This window comes from Rhinolophus ferrumequinum, chromosome 12, assembly GCF_004115265.2.
Source record: "Rhinolophus ferrumequinum isolate MPI-CBG mRhiFer1 chromosome 12, mRhiFer1_v1.p, whole genome shotgun sequence".
NCBI lineage: Eukaryota > Metazoa > Chordata > Mammalia > Chiroptera > Rhinolophidae > Rhinolophus > Rhinolophus ferrumequinum.
This window is the reverse complement of record NC_046295.1, coordinates 50,596,735-50,621,279: the sequence shown is the minus strand read 5'-3', so window position 1 is coordinate 50,621,279 and position 24,545 is coordinate 50,596,735. Positions and strand designations below refer to the sequence as shown.

Here is a 24,545-nt window from a genome sequence, read left to right as displayed (position 1 = left end):
TATCTGAGATAATTGCAAATTGCTTGTCTGTACTGTCTCCATTTAAGTACGTAGTTTGAGCTGTTGATTTCCTAGGTACCATGGAAGACATCTGGGAACGTATCTCCAGACCTGATGTATGATGGGCAAGGCTGTCAGGTGGTGAATTTGCTCCCTAGAGTTTGCTGAGCCCCACTGTTCACTGTTATAGGAGACCTTTCTGTCTAGCAGGGTTTTGATTTATTTATTTGATTGATTTTCTGGGACATGTTATGTTAAGGTATTTGCAAACTTTTTAGAGGAAAGTGAGCTCATAGTCCACTTTAGCTTGGACTCCACTAAAAAGACAAATTTAATCAAGAGCATTTTTCCTGGATAATCCTCTGTTCCTTAGTGACGGCCATTATAGATAAAATGCGTGGAGGGAAAAGGGAGAGTTTATGTGAGAATATTCCCCCGTTGCCACGTACACACGCGTATCTCTCTGAGACACACAGCCCTGCTCTTAACCCCAGTCAGTGTGACTGCATCCAGTTCTTTGGTGGCCCTGGGGACTGTCCTAGTCGTAGCATTAGGTGTTCTGTCCACTTTTACCTCGGGCCATCTCAGGCTACCTCCCCCAGCTCAGAGGGAGAGGCAGGGAAGGCTGACACTGAAGAAGGAAGTCAGAGTGTGGAGAGTCAAGAATGGAAGCACGAGTGGGTGCCAGCTGCAAGTCCTGATGCCAGAGAGGAAGTAGATGTTCAAGTGTGGCTTTTGAAGGTGTGAAGTTGGGAGCATGGTCTTAGTGGTAGGTGTCGGCGTAGATTGTGGTGGGGTGAGGAATGAAGGATTCTGAAATGGCAACGAGGCAGGGTAGTGGGAGGATACTTAACTAACAGCTAGGAGAGACTTGAGCATACGGATTGGTGAAGAGAAAAGTGCCTGAAAAGAACAAAATGTCCTCCTGGAGACAGGAGGCTTCTGGCAAGGCTGAAGTGGGTGGGTCCCCAAGCAGAGAGGGAGTTTTGGGTACAGATGAATGGCGGAGTCAGGAAATTGGGGAAATTTGTTTCCTCTGAAGAAGAGATCAAGTCGTTTGCTGTAGAATCGGGTGATGGAAAAGGGTTCAGTTTTCACTTCTATTCTTCCATCATGATCTGGCTAACATTGTGGCTTTCAAACTCCACTTTTCCAAGTGAAATGTTATGTATAATTCTTTGACATTACACACAGAGAGCACCATCTTTGTAGCAGAGGACAGTGTGGATACCTCTGCCCACTTGCCTGTACCCCTTTGGCCCGTCGTGAGCACTGTACAGCTGACCTGCTGTTCTCCGGGCACTGGTGTATTACAGCCCATGCTCTCGTTTGCATGGGTTAGCTGCATTCTGTGTCTTAGCAAGAAACTCCAAACCTTACAGTGCAAACGACCGCAGCCAGAATTGCCATGTTCAGGGAGTCCTCCACTTTGTCAGTGACAAGAACTGCCACAGGCCAACATAGTTACAAGATGCATTAATAAAAGATAGAAAAGCTTTTCTTTTTATGTCTCTCATCTGTTTGAGGTTCTATCCCCCTTCATTGTATTTGCTTCGTCCTCTAGAGTTTTTTTTTTTTTAACCAATAAAATAGAAAATGCATATTAGTCATTTCCCCTTTGCTCTCACTCTCTGTTCTCTATAGTATAAATGGGAGTATTCCATACATAGTGTCCTCCAACATTTTCCCTCACTTTACAGTGCATTTTTGAATTGTTTTTATGTTGCAACATTATTCTCTGTTCTTTTTTCACAGCTTTCCTAATTGGTTATTTAAACAACACTTTACTGATAGAACTTCAGGGCCGTTTTCAGTCTTGACACTACAGGGTTCATTTGATGCCCTCCTATAAGTGTCGTGTCATTGTGCAGTAATATCTAAGGGTAAATCTTAGACGTGGGATTGCCAGGCATTGGCCCGTGTGTACAAATTGCCACATTGCCCTGCACAGTGATGAACCTATTTACTTCCCATTGGTGATGAATGAAATGTCCTATTTCCCCATTGCCTCTTGAAATGGTGTTATCGAATATTTGTATTTTTCCAATGTGTTAATAGAAATATGACCTGTCAGTATAGTTTTTAATTGAATGAGGATGACCATCTTTTTTATATATTGGGAACCATTGTATTTCCTTTTTCGGTGAGTTGTTTATATTGTTTGTTCATTTTTCTGTTAGGTCCTGGATGTCTATTTCTAGGTACTCTATATTCGGGAGACTAGTAAGTAGCCCTTATTGATAGGAGGTGCAGATATTTTTCCTAGGTTTGTCATTTTATAAATATTTTTTATTTTTGTATAGTCAGTTGTATCAGTCTCTCTTTCATGGTCTGTCATGATTAGATGCTTCTTCCTTTAAGGTTATGAAGGAAATTTCAGTGTTTTCTCCTGCCCTTCATGTGCTTGTGGAAGGTTTGGTGCAGCTGTGCTTCTCTGGGCCCATTGGATAGACTGAGCTGTTTAAAGGCGGTGGAGGCCGGTTACACCACCAGCCTGTCGCCCTCACAGATCTGGGAGTTGAGGGTCAGCCGGGGTAGGAGAGGCTTGCTAGATGACTCTTGAGTTCCTTTCAGCAAACCAGGAGTGAGTTCTCGAGCAAGCGGCTCTTGGTGGTCAGTCTGGACCCGTGCAGAGGAGCGTGGAGCCCTCTGGCTAGGCAGGACCGGAGCAGCCTTTGCCCTGCTTCTGTCCCTCTGGGCTGAAGGAGCAGGATGCCTGGGGAGCCCCAGGAGACCATGATTCTAGTTGTCTTCAGCTGGCTGAACCAGTTCTGGCTGTTAGGGCCCTAAGGCTTGTACTCAGGTAGGGCAGCCTATGGGGCTGGGACCAGCACAGAGCCATCTGTGTGATAGGAGGCAAGGTACGTGGTGGCCTCCTTTCTCCTGGGCCTTCCTGTTCTTTGGCTTCTTCTCCAGGAGTTTCTAGGCTTCTTCGTCCTGCACACGTTTTGGTTTGGAGGCTGGTCTCAGTCTTCTACAGCCTTTCCTCCTTCTTCGGGCCTTGCTTTGCCTGACCAGGTACACTTCTTCTACCCACCCACCTCTCAGCCCTTAAATCCCTTCCTGGCACCTGACTGCTTACTATCTGGAGTTGGGCGGCTAGGCAGGATTCCTGGAACTCAGGCTCTTCAGAGCTTTTTGCTGGGTTTTGCCCTTCCTTCTCCGGTATATCTTGTCAAGTAAGCATAGGGACAGGCGAAGCCCTCTAGTAGGTCCTGATGGCCTGCAAAGTGTCACTAGGTTCTGGAGCAGAGGCCTCTCTTGGCCACTTGTGACTGCCAGATCACAGTAGCTAGAAGCCCAGTAGAGGGACACCCCTAGAAAGCTCTGACGGGCTGGGCTGCCTGTCAACTCCTGTCAATTGTCCTGAGATTGCTTGCTTTTCTGCAAGGTGGGTTCTTATCTCATATGCAGATGATCTGTGTTCATTTAAGATTTACTTGGAGTTTTTGTGCCTTGTTTCAGATACCAAAACATGAGCAATAGTAAGAATTTTTAGGAGCGTTTTGGTCATAAAGGTCAACTTTCATAGTCTCGATGCTTAGCTGATGAGTTGTGTCCCAGTGGCCTAACCTGCCTGCAGTAAGCGGCCACTGTGAGCGCTAAGCACATAGCCCCTCTGTCAGAGCCTCGGGCTGCAGGCCCCAATGCCAGGCCAGATTCTCTACACCCTTGTGCCTTGTCCCCAGATCCACATGTCCTGGCTTTTTTATTTTGCCAGCATGCCAGTGTGGAGAGCACTCCTTCCCTCCAGTCCCCAGCCACCTTCTCCATGGCGACAACCTCCGCCTCGAGTGCCACGTCCTCAGGGCTCAGCTTGCCGAGCAGTGTGAACACGGTGAACAGCGCCCCCAGCAGCAGTACCAGGGCCACGCCCTTGGTGACCTCAGGTGGGTGCCCAGAGGTGGGCAGGGCATGGCGGGTCACCACACACATCAGGAGACCCGTGTCTCCGCAGCCCTGCCAGTGCTCGCTGTCTGCTTTGTTCCGCTGACGTCGAGGCCCGGTCCTTCCAGCACCTGTGTGGGGGTGGGTGAAGTTGGTCTTTCGGGTGGGCTCCCCTTGGCAGGATTCCTGGGAGCCTTTTTGCTTCTAGCTCCACGGTGTTTTCTGTCCTCACTAATCCCCGGAGCTGCAATGACATGGTGCCATGGAGGGGCCAGGGAGCGGCTATCAGTGACTCCTTCTGGTCATTTTGTGTGATTGCCTGCCTGTCAGCCAGACCTGGGCGGTCTCTGTGGGCCGAGCAAACTGTGGTTTGGTAGAACGTGCTAAAACCCACCTGTGACGTGGCCTGTCCCTCTTCTCACACTGCCTGGCCTTCCTTCTGTTCTGAGGACGCAGATTGTTCCTTATGTCACGTGTGCTCACTGCAGTGTGACCTTCAGGAGTGGGTGAGGGACAGTGCTTCTGTTCGGGCATGGAATCCTCTGACATTGAAACAGCCTGAATGTGGGGCACGTGCTTTCTGTCTCCCCACTTCCTAGCATGGCCCTCTGTATCTCTCAGCTGCTGCCCTTCCATCTTGGCTGTGGCCCCATCTGTGACATTGAGCCCAACACCCCCCAACCCCTACAACAGCTGAGGAATCTCACTCTTTGTGGTGGCCACTTCACTTTGTTTGATTTTTGTTTTTATAGGCAAAGCACCCCCCAACCTGCCCCAGGGGGTGCCCCCCCTGCTGCACAACCAGTACCTCATGGGTCCCGGAGGACTGCTTCCTGCTTACCCGGTGAGCACCTGCGGAGCTCCTGGCCAGCTCCCCTCCACCTCGGGCTGGCATTTGGCAGGACCTGTGAGGGGGCCGTGGGGTGCTGCTGCTTGGACCCCTGGTATTTCTCTGTCTAGACTCCATCGAGGCAGGGTTGTCTTCTCACGGCAGCTCATCCAGGTCCCCTCCTGATGTGTCTTATCCGCCAGCCTTGGTTAGGCTCCCACACGTGCCTGGGCTTCCCAGGGGATGAGGGAAGGGTGTCCCTAACACCCCTTTTGGTCCTCACACAGATCTATGGCTACGACGAGCTCCAGATGCTGCAGTCACGGCTGCCAGTGGTGAGTGGAGCATGGCAGTGGGGTGGGCGGTGATCCAGGCTCTTTCACAGGCCCTTCCTCCCTGCCACTTTGCCTGGCCCTCAGGGCACTCGGCCTGGGGACCTCTGTCAGCACCGTCACTAAGCAAGTTGCTTCCGTTTGGGGGTTGTGCCCAGTGCGCCTACAGCCCGGGCGTACGAGTGTCCTGTGCTCATCCCTGGGGCCTGGGGCCCCAGTAGGCAGTGCCCCTATGAGCTGGGGGTCATTCTCTTCCCTCACCTCCTCCCCTTTTTAGAAAAAGAAGAACCATATGACACAAGACGTGGGGTTGCTTGCCTGCCCCTCGAGTTTTTAGTCTTCTCCTTTGAAGTACCATCTAGTATCTGACTCTGAAGGTAGCCATGGGTAACACTGTGATGACGTCATTGCTCTTCTGTCCCCAGCTGAAGGAGCGGCTAGAGTTGATAGTCTTTCAGGGCCCTTTTGGGTCTCCCCTGCCCTCACTGTTTGCAAGGATGCTGGCCCAGGTCCTCCCTGGTTGCTGCTGCCTCACTCTGAGCCTTGCTTTGAGGTTGGGGCACTAGGCCTTCCCTGGGATGGCCACGCGAATAGACCTGCAGTGGAGACAGGCTGTGGAGGGAGGCACGCTCCCTGATCAGGTGTTTCCCGGACTCCGGGGAAACGTCTGTCACGTTGCTGGGAAGTAAAAGGCTGTTTTGTCCGCTCCACTGGATGTGGTCTTTCCTGTTCTCCAGGGAAGAGATGTTCTCCCCATTGAGGTGTCCTCCTCAGACTCCTCCCATTGGTATTGCTCCCCCTGCCCCCGCCACAGAATGCTCAGGGAGCTGCAAGTATCACCTTCACTTCCCAGGCCGTGGCTCAAGCTCTCGTCTCTCAGAACTGGTTTCCATCTACTGAAGTATTTCCAGAGGCAGAGGCTGGTAGCTGGGCAGCTCTTCCTTCATGCGCGAACCAGTGGCCCATTACGCTGCTGCTCACAGGGCTGCTGGACTGTCCAGCTGTTGCTGGACCCCCAAAGGATGTTGAAGACATGATGGTAGATTTCTAGGGTGGTCAACAGAACTTAGGGTCTCTGGGGAAGCCTGAGCCTTGGGCTCTGTGGGGAAACTGGAAGTGGCCCTCGTCCCCCTGATGCTAGTGAAACCTCAGCCATCGGGCCCCAAGGCATCACGGATGGAATGCAGGAGGTGGTCCTGAGTGCGTCTGCCTGTGGGTCCTGGGCAGACCCCAGGAATAGCTCATTGGGACCCCAAACCCTGGGAGTCATCTGCCTCATATTCCTTTGATCATTTTGTGCCTTAGAAAAAATTGCCTCTGGGTCTACCTTTTGAGATACAGTGCTTTCATTTTCCCCTTTGGTCATTTCCTAGCAACTCTGGCAGTTTTGTGCCTAGTTTCCCACCTTTGGATTTTCTTTTCTTCTATGATGGCCTCTTCCCCCTCCCCAGGCTTTCTCTAGGCCTGTCCCTAGTTGTGTTCCTGCTTAGCTCTGTGCTTTTCTAGCCCTGCCTCCTCCTCAGGTTCTGGGCGGAGGGTGCTACGGGTTTCCTGGAGGTTTCCTGGAGATGAGGCTGAAGGAGAGTGTGCACGTGCCATTCCCAGCCAGGATGGCTCCTTTCTGGTTGTGACCGAGCACTGTTGCCCACGAGGAAAGCAGGAGCGCTTTCCATTGGCTCAGAGGCCAGGGAGTACGTTGTCTGGGACTGCAAAGCCCTGGGTGGTGAGGGTCAGAGCAGGCTCCCCCTTTCCACAGAACTCCACTGTGTTTTGCCCTCTTGGTGTCCACACTTCCCCGGTTCCTGTGTGGTATCAGTGTTGCCATGACAGACTAGGTGGCGAGAGGCAAGTTCAGCACCTTGCCTGGGATCCTGCTTGTACTTGTGCCTGCCTGGTATTGCTGCCCTGACCCCTGTGAAGCCCTTTAGGCACTTCCTTTCCTGCTGACTCTTTCAGGTTTCTACTATCCAGTCAACATTCCTAGCTGCTTTTTAGAATCACTCAGGAAAAGCCAGTAGAGTTGGTTTAGACTGTGGCACTTACCAGCATCCATCTTTAGTGTCACGTGGATGTGTGAGGTTGGGCCTCCAGGGGCTCTGCTCGTGGAAGGCTAAGGGATTGGTCAGTGTGTCTGCATGCTCCGTGCTCTGGCTGCCACATGGTACACCTCCGATGGGCACCATTTACTTGGAATTCTCTGAATGCTGCCCTCTGGAGCTGTGCATGTGATGTCCCTGCAATCTAGCATTTCCTGGGGGTGTGGCATCACTTGGAGGGCCTGTGCTGCCTGCTGGGCCTGCTCTCCTGGGGGTGGGACGAGGCCGCTCTGCTGATTGAGCCTCCCCGCTCTCTCATAGGATTACTACGGAATTCCCTTTGCTACGCCCACAGCCCTTGCCAGCCGAGATGGGAGCCTCGCAAACAACCCATATTCAGGTTAGTCTGTTCAGGGCACAAGGACAGGGGCTGGGACAGCGGACTGGCCCGTAGCTAATCCCAGGCAGCTGGAAACAGAAGCACAGGGCTGTGAGAGCCCTGCTAGCTTTCCATGGTTAGCTGGCAGCCAGACCCACTCCTGTTCGCAGGACCCAGCCTGGCTCTTTTCTTGGTTGGATAAGGGGCAGTGATTAGAGTCAATGCTCCTCTTCTCGTAGGTGATGTCCCAAAGTTTGGCCGAGGTGACTCTGCATCCCCTGCACCCCCCACCACACTGGCTCAGGCGCAGCAGAGCCAATCCCAGGCCCACCACGCAGCTCAGCAGCCCTTTCTGAATCCAGCGCTGCCCCCTGGCTACAGCTACACTGGCCTCCCGTACTACACAGGCGTGCCCAGTGCCTTCCAGTACGGGCCCACCATGTTTGTGAGTGTTTGTGGGTGTTGTTACTCCAGCGCGGGAGCAGAAGCAGGGAGGGAGGGACATGAGCCCACTTAAGTCTCGGCTGGCCTTCAGGAATGTTAGGCTGCGGGCAGGTTCCTTTCCTGCCTGTTTTTATATCCCACATGTTGCCCTAATGGACACAGGTCCCTTGCGATGGTGCCACCTGCTGCCTGCAGCTGAGCCGGGGAGCGCCTGGCCTGCCCCGCCTGCGCTCTTCCTCCACTAGCGCCTCTTTCTTGCTTCACCAGGTGCCTCCAGCCTCAGCCAAGCAGCACGGTGTGAACCTCAGCACCGCCCCCACCCCTTTCCAGCAGGCCGGTGGTTATGGGCAGCACAGTTACAGCACAGGTGAGGGCTGCTCCCAGCACGGAGACACATGGGTGGGGCGGGCTTGCCCAGCTCACACGTGCCTCTTGTACCTGCCCTGCTAGGTTATGATGACCTGACCCAGGGGACAGCAGCGGGAGACTACAGCAAGGGTGGCTATGGTGGATCATCGCAGGCACAAAACAAGTCTGCAGGTTCTGGGCCTGGCAAAGGTAGCGTCTCCCCTTCCTTTCCAGGACTGAGGCCCAGTGTAGTTGTCTCCTCCCTGACACCTCAGGCAAGGTGACCCCAGAGTGCCCTGGAGCTGGGGGAGGCTGGAGCTGCGCCAACTGTTGTGGCAACAACTGCTTTTCCTTCTAGGAGTGTCTGTGTCGTCAAGCACCACGGGCCTACCTGACATGACTGGTTCTGTCTACAACAAGACTCAGGTGAGGGAGGAACAAGGTGGGCGCACAGGTTGGTGGGAGGTGCAGCCCAAGCTGGCCCTCACTGTTCTCTCTGTCCTACAGAGTTTTGACAAGCAGGGCTTTCATGCAGGGACCCCTCCACCATTCAGCCTGCCCTCGGCCTTGGGTTCCACAGGGCCCTTGGCGCCGGGAGCAGCCCCTGGTTACGCACCCCCACCATTCTTGCACATCCTGCCCACCCACCAACAGCCTCACTCACAGCTGTTACACCACCACCTTGCACAGGATGCCCAGGTGAGGCCGGTGATGGAGGAAGCACCCCCCTGCCCTGGGTTGGGGCTTCTGCTCCAGCTTTGACAGCCTTCTTCTCCTCCTCAGAGCGGCTCGGGTCAGCGCAGCCAGCCCAGCTCCCTGCAGCCCAAGCCGCAAGCCTCCAAACCTGCCTACGGCAACTCTCCATACTGGACAAACTGAACCCTGAACCCAGAAGAGGGGTGGGATGGGATGGGGCTTACCCCGGGCAGGAGAACACGTGGAGCCCAGTTCTGGGAGCCCCGTGCCCGTTCCTAGGATTCTTGAGACGTGTAACTGTGTCAGCGGAGCCTCTGTGGGGAGCCTGCCTCGCCCTTGTGTGTAATGTATTTATGTATGTATTTGTAAATGTGACAGAAGTCTTTGGGGAGGGAAGGGGGGCTGCTGCAGCTGCTACTCTTAGGTCTGCTCTCTCCCTCGAGCCCCTTCCCCCTTCTGCCTTGAGGCCTTCCCCGCCTCGGCCAGCAGGCGGCGAGGGGCAGTGTCTGGAAGGGCTACTTTAAGGCAGGTGGGTAATGGGATCAGGTACCAATGAAGAATCACGACTTGTGCTCTTGTAAACCATTATTTTTCTTCCCTGTGTGATTATTTGATCCTTCTGTTTTTGAGAAACTGGTCCTTATGTCATTTGTCATCTTCTTTTCCTGCCAAATCTTAATCTGGGAATAGCAGAGATATCCCCCCACTCAACATGAAAGTGTCACCTGTTTGTCTTACGAGTAGGGGCGTCTCCTTCTGGTCTGGTCTTGTCCCCACAGACTTGCCTTCCTCTGGCTGACAACTTAATAATCTGAATTTGTGCTCACAGATGTCCAACTAGTCAGCTCCCCTTTTAAAAAAAACAGATATGCTCAAAGAGAGCACGTCTCCATGCCAAGGCTCCTCTATTCCAGTTGTCCTGAACCAGCTGGGTGACTGCTTCAGGGGTTTTCTCTCTTGCCCAAGCTCCACCTAATAAACTTCTGAGAGCATGCACGGTCTCTGTGTGGTCTGACTAAGGCGCAGCTCAGGGCACAGGCTGTCTTCGTTACGGCTCCAGGGACTCATGGACTTCACAGGGCTCATGTGCTCAGTCTTTCTGACAACAGGTGAGGGGACTCCTTTCTTTGCTGGGCTCTTCTCTTGCCTTGGCCTCGAACAGCATCCATGGAGTGAAAAGGTAAGTGATACGTCTGGAAAGACAGCAAACCCTCCTCATGGACACAGTATTTATCAGTTAACTTTGCTTTTCTTGCAGCTCCGTAACAGACTTATAGGATAGGCAGTCTCTTACGGGCAGGGTAATTTTCCAAAGGAGCAAAGATAGGAACAGAACACGGTTCTAGGCCCATGAGAGTTTCAACAGCTAAAGCTTTGTACTTCATCAACCAAATACAATCTTAATGGACAGTCAAGGACTGTGGTGGAACAGATGACTAGTAAGTCAGGGTGGTATCAAGTTGGTAAGTGGGTCCTGGGCTAAGTATCTGCTCCAGAAAGGCCCATCACCCGCTCACTTGCGACCAGGATTCTGACTTCCCGTCTAAGCCAGTCCAGCTCCTGTCAGAAGACGCCAGAGCTGTAAGTATTCTTGTGTGTCTGGCAGGAAGCAGGTCTCCCCACTTGTCTGTGGTACAACTAGGCTCCAACCTGGTAGGCAGGCAGCTCAGGCCTAGGTGTTGCCCGAGGCATTACAGCCTCTCATTTCAGTCCTAAACAACCCCTTCTGAGGAGGCTAGATAAGCAAACAAGATGAGTGTTGCTTTAAGTATTGGTCAAATGGGTGTGCCAGAGCCAGCCAGAGTGGCAGTCTGTTTCTGCTTTCACTTCTAAAAGTAATGGTCGTTTCATCAGATGGGACATGTGCAGCTGTTAACCCATAGCCTGGGATCCTGACCAGAAAAAAAATAAGTTGCCTGCAACTGAAACTAAATGGGAACTTTAATAGAAGTTTTAGCAGCAGGAAGTTTGAAAGATAAGCGACAATGAAAACAAATGGCCTCCTAAGGAGGGCAGTGGAGCACCCCTGCAACCCTCCCACTGACCTACTTGCACTGGCGGATTGTGCCCTATTTCAGAATTAAGGTTAACAAATGTGGCTATGTCTTTCATAGCCTTTCTTAAAAGATAATAAGGATCGGGGATGTTTATTCTGCAAGGCGAGCTAAGGCAGAATGCCATAAAAGGCAGATCAGGAAGATTTGGTTTTTGTTTGTTTTAATTTTTCAGCTGAGTCCTGGGCATAACCTGCAAGGGAACAGTGGAAATACTCAGACCACCTTTTAGTTTTAACACGAGAAAAGAAAGAAGAGGGTCATCCCATGGGGAAGTAGCAATACAGGTATATTTTATTTCACATTTTATTAGTAGACAGATGGGCAGAAAAAGACAAAATAAACCACTAAAGGGGAGGTTCAACACAAACGCATCAGATAATCTTTTCTCATAAGTTAAACTGAAGAAAAACATCTACAATTTCAGCTAAGAAAACTATTAAAGTCAGGTGTGTCCTGCTGGTTTCAGAATAGTTGAAAATTGCATCTGAATCTTTTTGTAAATGTAAACCTTTTTATCAGGATGGGAGGGGTGGAGAGTTAATTTTCAGTGGAGAACTACACATTTTCCCCTTCAATTTCATATATATGTCCCCCAAATAAGGAAACCAGCAAATAAAGAAGTAAATAATTACCAAGAGGAAAGAAGGGACTACAAAAAAAGTCTGGCTAATAGAAAAGAACTCTGGAATGATATGAAATAGAGGGGGGAAGACTTTGAGAAGCAACAACGGAATCATGATATTATACTTTCTCCACCCAGCCTCAAAAACACAGGCCTGAAGAGCACCCAGAGGCCTCTTAAAATCAAAAGGAATCTAAAAATGCAGGGTTTTGGGTTCATGTTACACCAAATGATCAGCACAACTAGAGTCACAAGGTTCTGGCTTGAGCCTGAGATCTCCATTCCTAATAAGAAAAGTGTTACATGCTCAAGTTTTCTTTTGCCACAGGATGTGTTATTCTCAGGACAGAGCTCTGGAACCAGCATCTGGGTTTTACAAGTCAGTGTGAGCTATCAGAATATCTACCTGTTGGCAAATCAACACACCCCAGTCTTCTGGAACTGATTGTACTTTATCAGAGGCAAACCCAGCCCTCAATAGTAACACCCCAAAGGGCTGAGAGGTACAACCACCTGGCTCTCTGGCTCCCTGAGTCAATGTGCAACAGATGCCAACAGGGCCTAATGGGACAGGGCTGAGCAGCATGGCACCTCCCACAACGCCAAGGTGCCTGCCCTGCCCTGGGAGAGAAATGCTTTAGCAGGAAGGGGAAAGAAAAGCTTCATTTCAGGGCTCCAAAAGAGTAAGACCAAGCTACTGGCTGTAAACGTGTGTGGTGGTGGTGGGGCTTATCAGGGCATCATGAAAGACTGGGCTCCAGAATATTTGCAGGTTATTTGGAAGCTATACTTAAGCGTGGGGAGTAAAAAGCTAGTTTCAACATCCTCCTGTGAGTTTGCAGTCAGAGTGTTTTGTCACAAAGGGCTGTTCTGTTCTCTGAATCTGACAAGTCACTAGATTCAGGGGTCCAAGTGACCCTGACCCCATGTGGTTTGGACAGATTGTGGGACCAGGCTCAACACTGTCCCATATGAACCATAGCACATTAAATGTTCTCACTTAATACTAGACCAAACTTTAGAGGCCAGAGAGGATTGCTGGGAATTAGTCAGCAAACATTTGTAGAGTCTGAAGAGCGAATGAAAACCCTGAGATCAGAAAGGAAGGAGGAGCTAAGGAAGTGAGAGCATCACCTACTCTGTCCTAGGATCCATCCTACCGTGTCCCTCATCAACCCTTTTGTTCTTTCTGAGCTAAGATCTGAAGAAAAGGAGTTGACACTAGTGCGCAGGGATCTGAAGTAGGATTAGTCTTTGCTGTATTTTCTTTCTAAAACCTGTGATTTTACATTAGAACGATTTTCCCCACTGAAAGAATACTGCCCTCCTATGAACTGGCCCGCTCCCATGAGAAGTCACCGCCAAGTTCTGAAGTCCCTGGTTGGTGTGAAGGCTGATGGATCTCAGTATTGACTGAAGTAACACATGATTGAGACCCGGGAAATCAAAGCTGCAGCAACTGCTCGGCAGGAAGATCTAGTGTCACCCAGACAATGCCTGCAAGCCAGCTCCCTCAGCCCAGGGCACACTCCATTGCACAGCTTCTGCTTGTACTCCGCAGTCAGAGTCCATTGAAAGGAGAGAAAAGTCCAGGTCCCATCCACTGAGGAAAGGTAACGGTCACTCGTGTCTCACATACATCCACAGTTATCACTAGCTCAATGAAAACCAAAACCTTAACACATGCACCTAATATTAATACTGAGCAATTAAGACTGGCTGCTTAAAAAAAAAATCCTCATGGTAAAAGTGTATCTTTGAGGGAAAGGCCTTGTTAAATATATAAAACAGATGTTTTCTCTCCCAACAGTGGTCACCAGTAGTCTTGACTTTTTCCCCCCAGCAGCATCAACCAAAGTTGGCATAGTGACTTTTAACTTTGTTGCCATCACTAAGACTCCACACCACTAACCCCCCCCCCCACTCTCTGGGGAGGGAGGGGAAAACAACTCTGCCTTTAAAATAAATAGCAATCAAGTGCTCAGGTCTATGTAAAGTATGAATATTTATTTCAGGCTTTAGATCCCAATCGATTTCAAAAAAACAAAATCTGATCTCTCTCCTCAGAGTACTGAGGCCTCTGTCAGGATGATTTCCTGAAGGCTGAAGGGGCTCTGCCCGTAGGAACACATTTCATCAGGCTTAGCACAAAGGCCCTGATGCCCACTGTATCCCAGACTTAAGAACAGGAAAGAAACAAAATTCACCACCATGGGGCTGAACAAATGCACACACACTAATGTAAATGGAGCAGCTAAACCTTGGCAAATTTTTTTAAAAGTTTTGTTTTGTGGATTTTTGTGTTTTTTTTTTTCCATTTTCTTTTGCTACCCAGCATATGCAGCACTTGTGAACTCCCAGTGGGTTCTCAGCTTTAAACACATTAAATGTCTTGTGAAAGACTAATTCTTCAAGAATCTAAAAACAGACCAAACGTGTTTTGCTGTGAACACTTTGTAGACACAAAGTGAGGCAGGGGTTTGGATTTAAAGAGAAAAACAAAATCAATACAGTGATGAAAGGGTAAAGAATGCAAGAATTCGGACATACTGTGGAGGATTACCTTCTCTCCATTAAGAGGTCCATAAAAAGGAGCAAACTGAGATCCATAAGGGGAGTCAGCAGGAGCCGTGTTTGTTTTCCCCACCCCGTGATAGGTTTTGCTGAGGGGCCACTGCTGGGCCCCCACTGCTCCCCTCCCTTGGCCTGAGACGGCGGGGCAGTACAGGGGCGCCAAGGGGCACGTCACGACTCCTCATTCCCAGAATCATCATCATCGTAACAGTCGGCATCTTCTTCTTCCTCATCTTCATCATCAATGTCGTCGTCGTACAAGTCGTCATAAAGCAAATCTGAGCTGTTGTCATTGGAAGGCACTTTAGTTTTGATGCAGTATTCTGCCAGCGTCGTGGGGACTTTCACTCCATCTTTTTCTGCTTCGGCTTTAGTGGCTGAAACCTGTTTCCTGCAGGGAGGATACAGTATGGTAAGGCTCCGTCCTGAAGATGGATTTATAGTTGGCCTTTCTAGATAATCGAGATGCCTATGACCCAGGTTTCTGAACTGAAAGCACTTGACAAGAGAGCCTCTGCTACAGTAACGCTCTTGGCTGTTCTCAAGGACACTTAGTAATGACCTCAGACTTTTTCTCCACCTAGTTGTCTTTTAAGACCTGATGCCTCTCAATTTCCTGAATCAGAATATACATTCAAGCCATGTAAAACTACTTACAATGCTCCTGACAAGCCATGCTGTCATACACCTGTGTTTTTAGCAAACACGTTGCTCTTATTGAAGAGGCTTTTTCCTTCCTTTTTTTACCTGAAAAGTTCTTAATTATCTCTCCTAGGAACCCCATAGCATTATACATTCTTTCCACTGTGTCGTCTTTAAGCTTCTCTAGTTGTGCTTATCACATGGTCAGTCATCTGTTTGTTTACAAAGGCGCTCCCCCAGGAGAAAGATTCCTTAATGACCTAGCAGAGTACCTGACACAAAGCTGGTGAATAAATGTTCAAAGAAATGCAAGTATCTTGGGAATATTCATGCATTCTTCACTTACTAAATCCTACCTTTCTCTGAACATGAGGCCCAATCCTGTTTCACGAAGCTTTCCCATCTTTCAATCCTCAATCCACTCGCGCTCCTCTCAATTTCTTGTAGGTCCTTACTATTTACACTAACGATCCTCAATCTTTGGTATACACTTGGTGGCTGATACAAACAAAACACAGACGTGCAGATTCTAGCCTAGTAACCCCACCGAATGGCTGTGGATTAGAAGGGTGCTCTAAAGGTGTTTCCAGTGGGCAGAAAACTGAGAACTGCTGATCTGTATTATTCAGCTATCAGATGACATGCATTTCTCTGCATGATTTTAGATGTTTTAAAAATATATCACAGGTATCATGCTTTTTGTCACTCAGACCTGAACTTAAATATCACCTTTGAGGAGGCCGGTTGTGACAAACTGCAGCCATCTCCTTTACATCATCCCACTTACCACTATCTAGTAATTTTTTTATTTTGCTGGTCTTCCTTATTTGTATCATGCTGACTAGAGAGGAGCATATATAGAGAGAGACTATTTGTATAAGTTCTGGTGCTTACTAAACTCCTATGCACATAATGTGCTGGCACTGTCCTTGGGACTCTATTTTAAGGGTATAAAAATACAACTGTAAGAACTGAATTTAGTACAATCCAAGGACACCACTGGGTACTATTATGAAAACCTTACGTATGTCCTACTTAGGATGTGACCGAGAACCTTTTTTTCCTTTTACACAGATGGAAAAACTAAAGACCCAAAAAGTTAACTGATAAAAGGTCTCATGAAGTGTAGCAGAGCTAGGAGTAGATTTCAAGTCTCCTGATTCTTAACTCTAGGGTCCTGTTAAACCATATACTGATGCTACTGATTGTGAAGACACCCAGAAGATACTTGAGGCTATAGTCACGAAGGCCAGTAAACGACGGGGCTTCGTTAATAAAAATCATGAACAAAAATACCTGGAATGTCTGGAATACCTTGGGCGCTTGCTGCACTTAATGGGCATGTGGAAACCCCCAGTTAATCATCCCTAAAATGACGAGGAGGAAGACTGTAAACCTGACTGGCTTAGAACCTAAAAATTCTGGCCCAGGAACTCCGAGCTGTGGCAGTGCGACCTCGTAGCGTGTATGTGCTCTCTCAACAGCCAAACCCACTGGGCTCAGGCCCAAATCTCCTCCTAGACAATCAATCTTATTGGGAGCAATGGAAGTCCAATTTAACCTCCTGCCTTGGTTCTAGGACATTACTTTGGTTCTAAGTATAAAGACTTGAAAGCACCTTACCTAATGATTTCAGCATATTCTTTGTCTTTTCCTTTACTGTCCCTCCATTTCCTGAACATAACCGAAGCATCCACATTGGCTGGGGAGAAGGTGTTGGGCTCATTAAGCAATGAGATTACACTTAACAGGATAGTCCTAGAAATTGGAAAAAAGGGTCAGCTGCAAATACTCATATTCACAGGATTCAAGTATTCTTTCAAATTTAAGACCTACAATATTTGAGACCTTAGGGAAATGGAAATCGAGTATCATAAAATTTTGTTTTCAGTACTCAGTTAACTGGGAGACAAAAGCAGAGGAAACGTGAGTCTAGCATGGGATCTTCTTACAGGGCATAAAACTGTAGAAGGCACTGTCTTAACTGGCTATATGTTCCAATCTGCAAAAAGTGGAGGTCTGGAAGCTTTTCAAATAATATTTTAAAAATTAAAAGTGTAATAGGAAGAAGAAAAGCAATTTTATTTAGCTTCAGTGCAATCTTTTCATGGAAGAGGGTAAAAATGATGCTACTCCATACATCCAATTCTAATCGTGGCTGCTTACAAGATGTAAAAAACAGTATTACATATAAATGTATTTCTTTTCCATACTTTTAAGGGAAGAAAGAGTTAAACAGGAAAATAGAGGAAAAAGAACTAGTCTTTGAATAACAAATCTTTATTCAAAATTTTTACTAAGTACCTACTATGTGCCAGAGGCACCAAATAAGATGTTGGATGTACAACAGTGAACAGCCTAGATGTCATCCCTGATCTCCCAGGGCTTATAAATCTCGTGGGAGATATAAACAGGCAATTTTCATCCACAGATAAAAACTAGACACCTTAATCATGGGGAATAAAGTTTCTGTTAGATAAAATAACCAAAAGAGCACAATATTCCAAAATATTCCAGATTATTCCCAGGCTTTTTCCCCCCTAAAAGCTATGTGTATGTACGTAAAAAGAATAATGGGAGGAAAAATTAAATTTCTCTACCTTTTCTCATTGGTGCGAGGTTATAGATTGTGTTGTTGCAAAATAGCCTTTTGCTCCTGGCCCCAAGCAAAAAATAAAGGGAGGGAACCAGGCAATTAGATGTTTGATTTGATGAAACCTTTTCCTAAAAAGGGTAAAGAGTTTCTGTTATGTGATTATACAATATTATGACAAAGGCACTTTTAAAGAAAACTTCCCCATCTAGTTAAAATCCCTCTCTCTCTCTCTCTCTCTCTCTCTCTCTCTCACACACACACACACACACACACACACACCTTTCTATTAGGTTAAGAATAACTCCTTGTCCCTCCTGCCAAGATCCTTCTGGATGTCTCCAAAAATTGCATTAAAAAGATTCAAAGAAACTCATCACTGCCAATAATGGGAAATGGACTGACATAATATCCTAGAAGCCAAAGAAAAATGTAGGTAGAAAATTCCGAAAGGGTTACTGCAGAAGAAAACATACAAAACCTGTTAAAAAGATAAGCAGGATAAGGACAAAGTGTGGTATAAAGAGGGGAAAAAAACAGCTTTAATGGTTTAGATCAGCACTATACTTCCAACTTTCTGCGATGACGGATATGTATAATCTGTGGTATTTATATGGTAACCACTAGCCACAGTGGCCATTGAGCACTTTGAAAAGGTAGCCTGTGCAACTGAGGAACTGAATTTTTAATATTAAATAAGTTTAAATAGCCACATGTCTAGATGAATCATTAATTGAATCAGGAAATTTTTCCCACGAGTCAGTTTCACCAAGTTGATTTTCTTATGTCTTGTGTGTATTATTAAAATAGTATATTGGGAAATACAATTTTAAAAAATGGTGAATCATCCACTTCTACCAAAACAAGAAGGCACTTCTACCACGTCCTCCTAAATTGAAACATGATGCTTTCAGTAGCCGCAGGCACCATAGTGGGCTGTGATAACAGTTAACCCAGCAGGCTTTTGCTTCCTCCCTTTGTCTGGAATGCAGAATCTTTTCCTGTACGGGGAATCCATTCCATTGGTTCAGGTGGGTTTAAATCTCCTTCCCTCACCATCGTCACACCTTCACACAGAATCTATCTGTACCCACAGCAGTAGACATACCACCAAGTGCTGGCCAAAGGATTCTATCCATCTTGTCATGATGATGGGTTTGGGGATATACATGTAACCCAAGTCGGGGCAATCAGAACCCTGCTGGGAAATACGATGGTTCCAAACTAATAGCAGAGAGGCAATTTTTATTCTTGATTGGATTGACAACTGAGAATATGGAAAGCCTAAAGCTGGTAGCCATCTCTGTCACCAAGTGGTGAGAACCTGCCTTATAACAAATATAGAGCAAAGCAGAATTGATATTTTTTCCTCAAAGATTACAATTGAAAAGAATGTAATTCAAAAGCAATATCCTATTCAAAACTTCCCGACCAGTATGTTGTGGATGGGCTACAGGTAAATTATGCTTATATTGATTCCCTCAGGCAGTTAGGTGGGTCAGACCAGGAACAAGTTGAGCTTCTGCAACATGAACTTCTGGCCAAAGGAGCAGCTTCAGTTTACTACATTGAGATCTACAAATACAATCATTCCATTTTTTTTCTATGTTCCATGACTGGAAAAGGTTTGGAGAAAATGTACTACATAGTTTAAATCGCCTACCATTGTACCAAAATAATTTTTAACACAGGCATTACACTTGTAGCATGGTAAACAACTCTGCAAGGTTAAGTATTCTATTTTTATAGAATGGAAAAGCTGCTAAGGCAATATTAGCAGAATGTATGAAACAGGCTTTTCTTTGTTGCCATCTTTTGTTATTGTTTGTTTCAGTGTTTAAAAATCTATTCATTTATTTTACTTTTTCAGAAGAAAAAAAAAGCAGAAGGTACTGAGGGTTAACAACAGGTGTAAAGAAGGGAAAGAAGGACCAAATAATGAAACTTATCAAATATCGCCCAATGTAGAGATTATTCAAGCCCACTGAAGGAATTGGTTTCCTGCAGATCATGAACAAGGGAAAGGATCAGGAAAACAGACACTCTTTCTTAGTCTCATTCTATCCATATTAAGTTCACGGTTCCACATGAAGCTCTGGGTTTTAGCAATAACATGGAGTTGCATTTGTCTATTTAGACAATCCTGTGGCACTTGGGTACACATTTTTTGGATTCGCAGAATAGATTCTGAGGGCCCATCCACAGACTCTCAGTTCCCATAAAGAAAAACTCCACTGCCCTTCTCTACTGTAGGTATAGAACAGGTTTGGTTGTCCAAATCCAGTGGTGTCAACATGTGAAAATAAAGAACAGACCTAAAACAGTAAGAATTTGGGATACAAATGAGGGACAGAGTTCTTAAGTGTTTTCAACTTACTGCACAATTCCCATGATCACCATCATTCCCAGAGTTAGACAAACTCCTAGAAATAAATGTGCTCGCTCCACCCCCACTTTAAGCCTGGGCAAGGGTTATGGGTAGGAATTTTTAAGACAGAGGATCTGGGCCAAAATAGAAAAATGCTAAGAGGAGAAAGGAAGTACAGACAAAAGGATAGGAAAAGCACTCCACGGACTCTTCAGGTTCATGTTTCAGATCCTTTTGCCTGCTTCAGTATCTTTGTCAGAGATGGTTTAGCTATCTTCTTTTGAATAAAAAATAAGTTTGTAAACAATAAAAACACCCAAAGAAAATGAAGACCAACTAATTACACACACACACACTCACTAGCGAATAGCCAACTAGCAAGTTGTGAAGTTCTACAGAGCCAGGACATGTTTAAAAAACCAACAAAACTAAAACATTCAAGGGTAATAGGAAATGAGAATTAGGCATCTTTGACCCAATGTGTAATAATTGTATTTGCCCCTTTTTAACATATAGACAGTCGCTGGTGAGCTGGGTCTGCCCTTTCTCTGTTACCCACTATGTCACCACAAGTGTAACTTCAGCAGGGAGCGCAGAAAACTGGTCCTGTCACACACAGCCGTAAGATGTGGCTTGTGGGTCTGCCTAGAAACTAAGCAGGAAAAGTTTGGAATTTTGCAGTATTAAAGATTAGCATTTTTCCTCCAGTGTATACACATACCCTCCAAACAGCATGTGAGATAGAAAGGGTTCATTCTTAAAAACCTAAATTTACTTGACTCTTAAAACACACATTCTCACATATAGATGGAGCTGCAGAAAAAGAGAGATACTGACTGATTGAGACTCAGGTTTTACAGGCCTCGCATAATTTGATGGAAATTAATATATGGAGAAGCAAAGCCCAGTGCCTAATCTTCTAGCTGACCTGGGTCCTTTAATTTCTCATTTACACTATTTCAAAAGACGGACCGGTAACACCAGAAGATGGCCTAGTTGAAACTCAGTCCTCAGTACGATTTCAAGATGGGAGAAGGATTTAAAGAGGACATGTGGCAAAAAAGTCTGTTATGACTGGGAAAATATGGTAGACGAATGGGTCATGTATTACAAATAGTTTTTCTTTATGCTGGTAAAGCAACTAACAAATGGAACGGTCCCTGCTGTGCAGTCCTGGAGCTGCTGCTAACTGGCATGTCCCTCAGAACACATGGTAGGAATGAAGGTCTCAGATTAAAATACACAAAAATGCAAAATCAGAACATATTATTTAAAAAGGAAAATTTAAAAATACACAAAGTATGTATTTGCACAGAATGAAAATGGCAAATCAAGTGCAGAGGGATCTAATGTGCAAACATCAAGGGAGCAAATAAAATCAACCTGGCTCAGAATGGGATTTAGAGGAGCCCCAGGAAGTACAGGGCTAGAACCATCTCCCCTGACCTTCACTACTTTGCCACCCATTACGTGGGGCAGTTCCTAACTCCCTGCCCTTTCATTGGGTTTATAGGTAAGACTAGACAACTCTACTCTTTGCTGACTAACACCTACTCCTTATAAACATCCCAATTCCATAAGGAACTCTCACACCCTTAAAATTAATCCCAGGCATATGGATAAAGGGCTGTGGCTCTTGCAGAAAGTCTGTTTGCTTCCTCTAAGAGGAGAACTACTGAGCCTTTAGTGGACTCTAGTTGGTTGATGATCTGGAGGTCTTAATTGTAGCATAACACTTTTTCCTTGCCAACTCTCACTAGACACTAGGTCTTGTGATAAAAATTGACTTAGGCTCTTAAAGGTAACTGAAATGCCTTACGCTTCTTCAGGTTCCAAAAACCTTCCATGTACAACTTTATTTTCTGAATTATGCTCATTGAGGTGCTGAATGAAAGACCAGAGCAGGTGGTCATGGAGAAGGCCAAACACATGTGAACATGGAACCACTTTCAGATACAGGAGTCAGGACCTTACCACAGGAGGAGCTGAACCTTATGCAACCTCCACTGCTGTCTTGCCACCCCATAAACTGGATATGGAGCTCAGAACCCTCAGTTTAACAACTGCTGACTCTAGAGAATTTAGCAGCAAAAGAATATCAGGGAAAATACCCGGCACCTCAAATCTTGCCTCTTGATATTTCAGTGCCATAAATGACCTGTGAGAAATATGTACAATATACAAGTCTAAGAAATCCCTTGCCTCACAACAACACAGAAACAAGAGGGAAAGTATTTCACATCCGTTCTAGATAGTGCTTTCCTGACTTTTCAGAGTTCTCGGCACCACCGGGTGTTCCAGGCAGATGAGGCTCCACAAGGCGTACAAAACACTCTATGTCCCCCTAGAAATTCACAAACACCAAAACCCCCCACTCGCTCTCTCACTCCCAAGATAAACACATTGAAGGAACATCCAGTGATTACATGGAGCTAAGAGACAAAAAGTCCAAAAAAGGAACAAATGATTTCCAATGCAAATATACCTTTTAGAGCTGTGTATGAAGACCAAAGGCGCAATCTGCGGATAATTAGTTCTGGTTGTGAAGCCTCTAAACAGAAAAGCAGGCCAGGTAATCCCTGAGGCGGAGTCCAGGGAATGCTGCTAAACGGGCTCAGGTGACTTGAGGGCCCAAATGATGCTGGTACTCAAAGTGCCAGGAAGTTTTAGATGGGCAGGTTAGAATGAGAGGAGCTCCCTGCCCACAAGAGACTGGATTAAGTGAGAAACAAGTCCATCTTAAAAGAAAAAAATATTCAAAATATTTAAAACTGAGACATGGCAAATAACACAGTCTGTGTGTCTGTGTGTATTTATGCAGGAGAAGACAAAAAGTAAGGTTAAAGGTTCAAATAACCAGCCACAATTATGTGATGTGTAAGGGACATGAGGGATGAAAAAGTAGTTATTTTGCTACTGATCATAAAAGATCCTGTGTAAAGCAGCGGTCTTAAAACTAATGTGTCCATGTCCACGGGAGTACATGAAGTATCCCATCAGTTCTCCTTTTCCAGTCTCCTTTCACAATTGCCCTTTACAGAAGAAATGCATACGTACTCCCATATATTCCTATAGTGCACTGCCCAGTGGTGATGAAACATCAGGGGTACAAAACAGAACATTACAAAGAAAGCCAACTATTTTTCCCTTTTCATAAATAATTCTGTTAAAAGCACAGAGTGAGGTTTAGAAAGGACTATTTTGGTATGTGATAGAGTACAATAAATTCAGATACGTATAGACTGGGGCTGCTGAAGTATATTTTCATTAAAACAAACTCATTTATTCCATCTCTGATTACTAAGAAATGCATCCTTCCTGAGGAGAGTCCCATTAAAATAAAGCAGGCAATGTGCGGTGATTCCTTATTTCATAAACATAATAAACTTATGGAAAAGCTCTGTGCCTGATCTATCTACCTGAGAATTAGAATTCAGAGGCATGATGGTTGTCAAGGTGAGGTGCATCAACACATATATTTGAATTAAAAAAGGGAGTCACTGACTTACTGATTTAAAAATATCCTGGCAACGTGTTGAAATCCAAAATATATCTATTTTCTCTATCCTTTCTAAGTATATTGGATTGGACACAGTACCTAAAGGGATGAGTAACCAGCATAATCAATAGTTATTTGATATGTCTTAAACAGACAGACTCTTCGGGATACACTTCCCAGAAAGTGTGAAGTACATAACTTGGTAAAAACTGGGTAAGAAATCCTTCTGCATGTCAGGAAGCTTCCAATTCTTTACTTTTGACAAAAGTGAAGATCCTAATCAAATTACTAGCTTTCAGAGCATTAAAAATGATTAACAAAATGATTTAAAAAATAAATGGGAAGAATAGATCAATCTCCTGTGCAGAAGAATTTGAAATATTTTATACAGATATCCTGGCCTCAAGAAGAACTAATTCCCCACTCCTTGAAGTGTAGGCTGCACCTATGACTTCCTTCCTTCCTAAGAGTACAGGACGAAAAGGGGGAAAAGACTGACAACAGTGGAGAAACCCTAAAACCAGTCTCAGCCAGGTAATGAATATTAACATCAACCGTGGTAAGTCATGTTGACAGTATGTAGCCTTGATATAACATGATGAAAATGTACAGCTGACCCTTGAACAACACAGGGGTTAGAGGCGCTGACCTCTGCACAGTCTAAAATCCATGTATAACTTTTGATACCCCCAAACTTAACTGCATTTGTCCCTCAGTATCCACGGAAGATTGGCTCCAAAACCCCCCATGGATACCAATATCTGTGGATGCTCAAGTCCTTATATAAAAAGGTGCAGAACAACGAATGCAGACAGTCGGCCTTTTGAATCCGTGCATTCCTGAAAATACTGGTTTTGATCTGTGGTTGTTTGACTGTGCGGACGCAAGACCCAGGGATATGGAGGGCCAACAGTATATTTATTGAAAAAAATTCCATGTATGAATGGGCCTGTATTCAAACCGTGTTGTTCAAGGGTCAGCTATACTTTACCTCTGTGGTCTTCCTCCCCAATACTCATAACCCCAGTCTAATAGTTAGAAAAACATCAGAAAAACCCCAATCGGAGGGCATTCTACAAAATACCTGATTGGTACTTCTTAAAATTGTCAAGGTCATCAAAAACCGGGAAAGTCTAAGAAACTGTTACAGTTGCCCAAGGAGACATGCCTATTAAATATAATGTGGCATTGCGCATGACATCCTGGACTAGAAAAATGACATTAGGTAAAACCTAAGC

At 46.0% G+C, this 24,545-nt stretch overlaps 2 protein-coding genes across 6 annotated transcripts in view; one reads left to right on the top strand and one right to left on the bottom strand.

The window, feature by feature from the left end:
- The window catches only part of UBAP2 (ubiquitin associated protein 2), a 103,247-nt gene extending 93,275 nt beyond the window's left edge, over positions 1–9,972 (top strand). For 3 of the 5 annotated variants that reach the window (XM_033121992.1, XM_033121994.1, XM_033121991.1), the window contains 10 exons: positions 3,722–3,890; positions 4,641–4,732; positions 5,005–5,052; positions 7,407–7,485; positions 7,704–7,909; positions 8,176–8,275; positions 8,359–8,466; positions 8,615–8,682; positions 8,764–8,955; positions 9,040–9,972. In XM_033121992.1, the coding sequence (XP_032977883.1) occupies positions 3,722–3,890; positions 4,641–4,732; positions 5,005–5,052; positions 7,407–7,485; positions 7,704–7,909; positions 8,176–8,275; positions 8,359–8,466; positions 8,615–8,682; positions 8,764–8,955; positions 9,040–9,135 (1,158 nt within the window). In that variant the 3' untranslated portion in view covers positions 9,136–9,972. The remainder of the gene's footprint in view (positions 1–3,721; positions 3,891–4,640; positions 4,733–5,004; positions 5,053–7,406; positions 7,486–7,703; positions 7,910–8,175; positions 8,276–8,358; positions 8,467–8,614; positions 8,683–8,763; positions 8,956–9,039) is intronic. The other 2 variants (XM_033121993.1, XM_033121995.1) reach the window with 1 other exon arrangement.
- A 1,312-nt stretch (positions 9,973–11,284) lies between these two features.
- UBE2R2 (ubiquitin conjugating enzyme E2 R2) overlaps positions 11,285–24,545 on the bottom strand; it is an 84,230-nt gene continuing 70,969 nt past the window's right edge. The window contains exons 4-5 of the mRNA XM_033121997.1: positions 16,471–16,605; positions 11,285–14,596 (exon numbers count right to left, since the gene is read on the bottom strand). Of these exons, the coding sequence (XP_032977888.1) occupies positions 14,377–14,596; positions 16,471–16,605 (355 nt within the window). The 3' untranslated portion in view covers positions 11,285–14,376. The remainder of the gene's footprint in view (positions 14,597–16,470; positions 16,606–24,545) is intronic.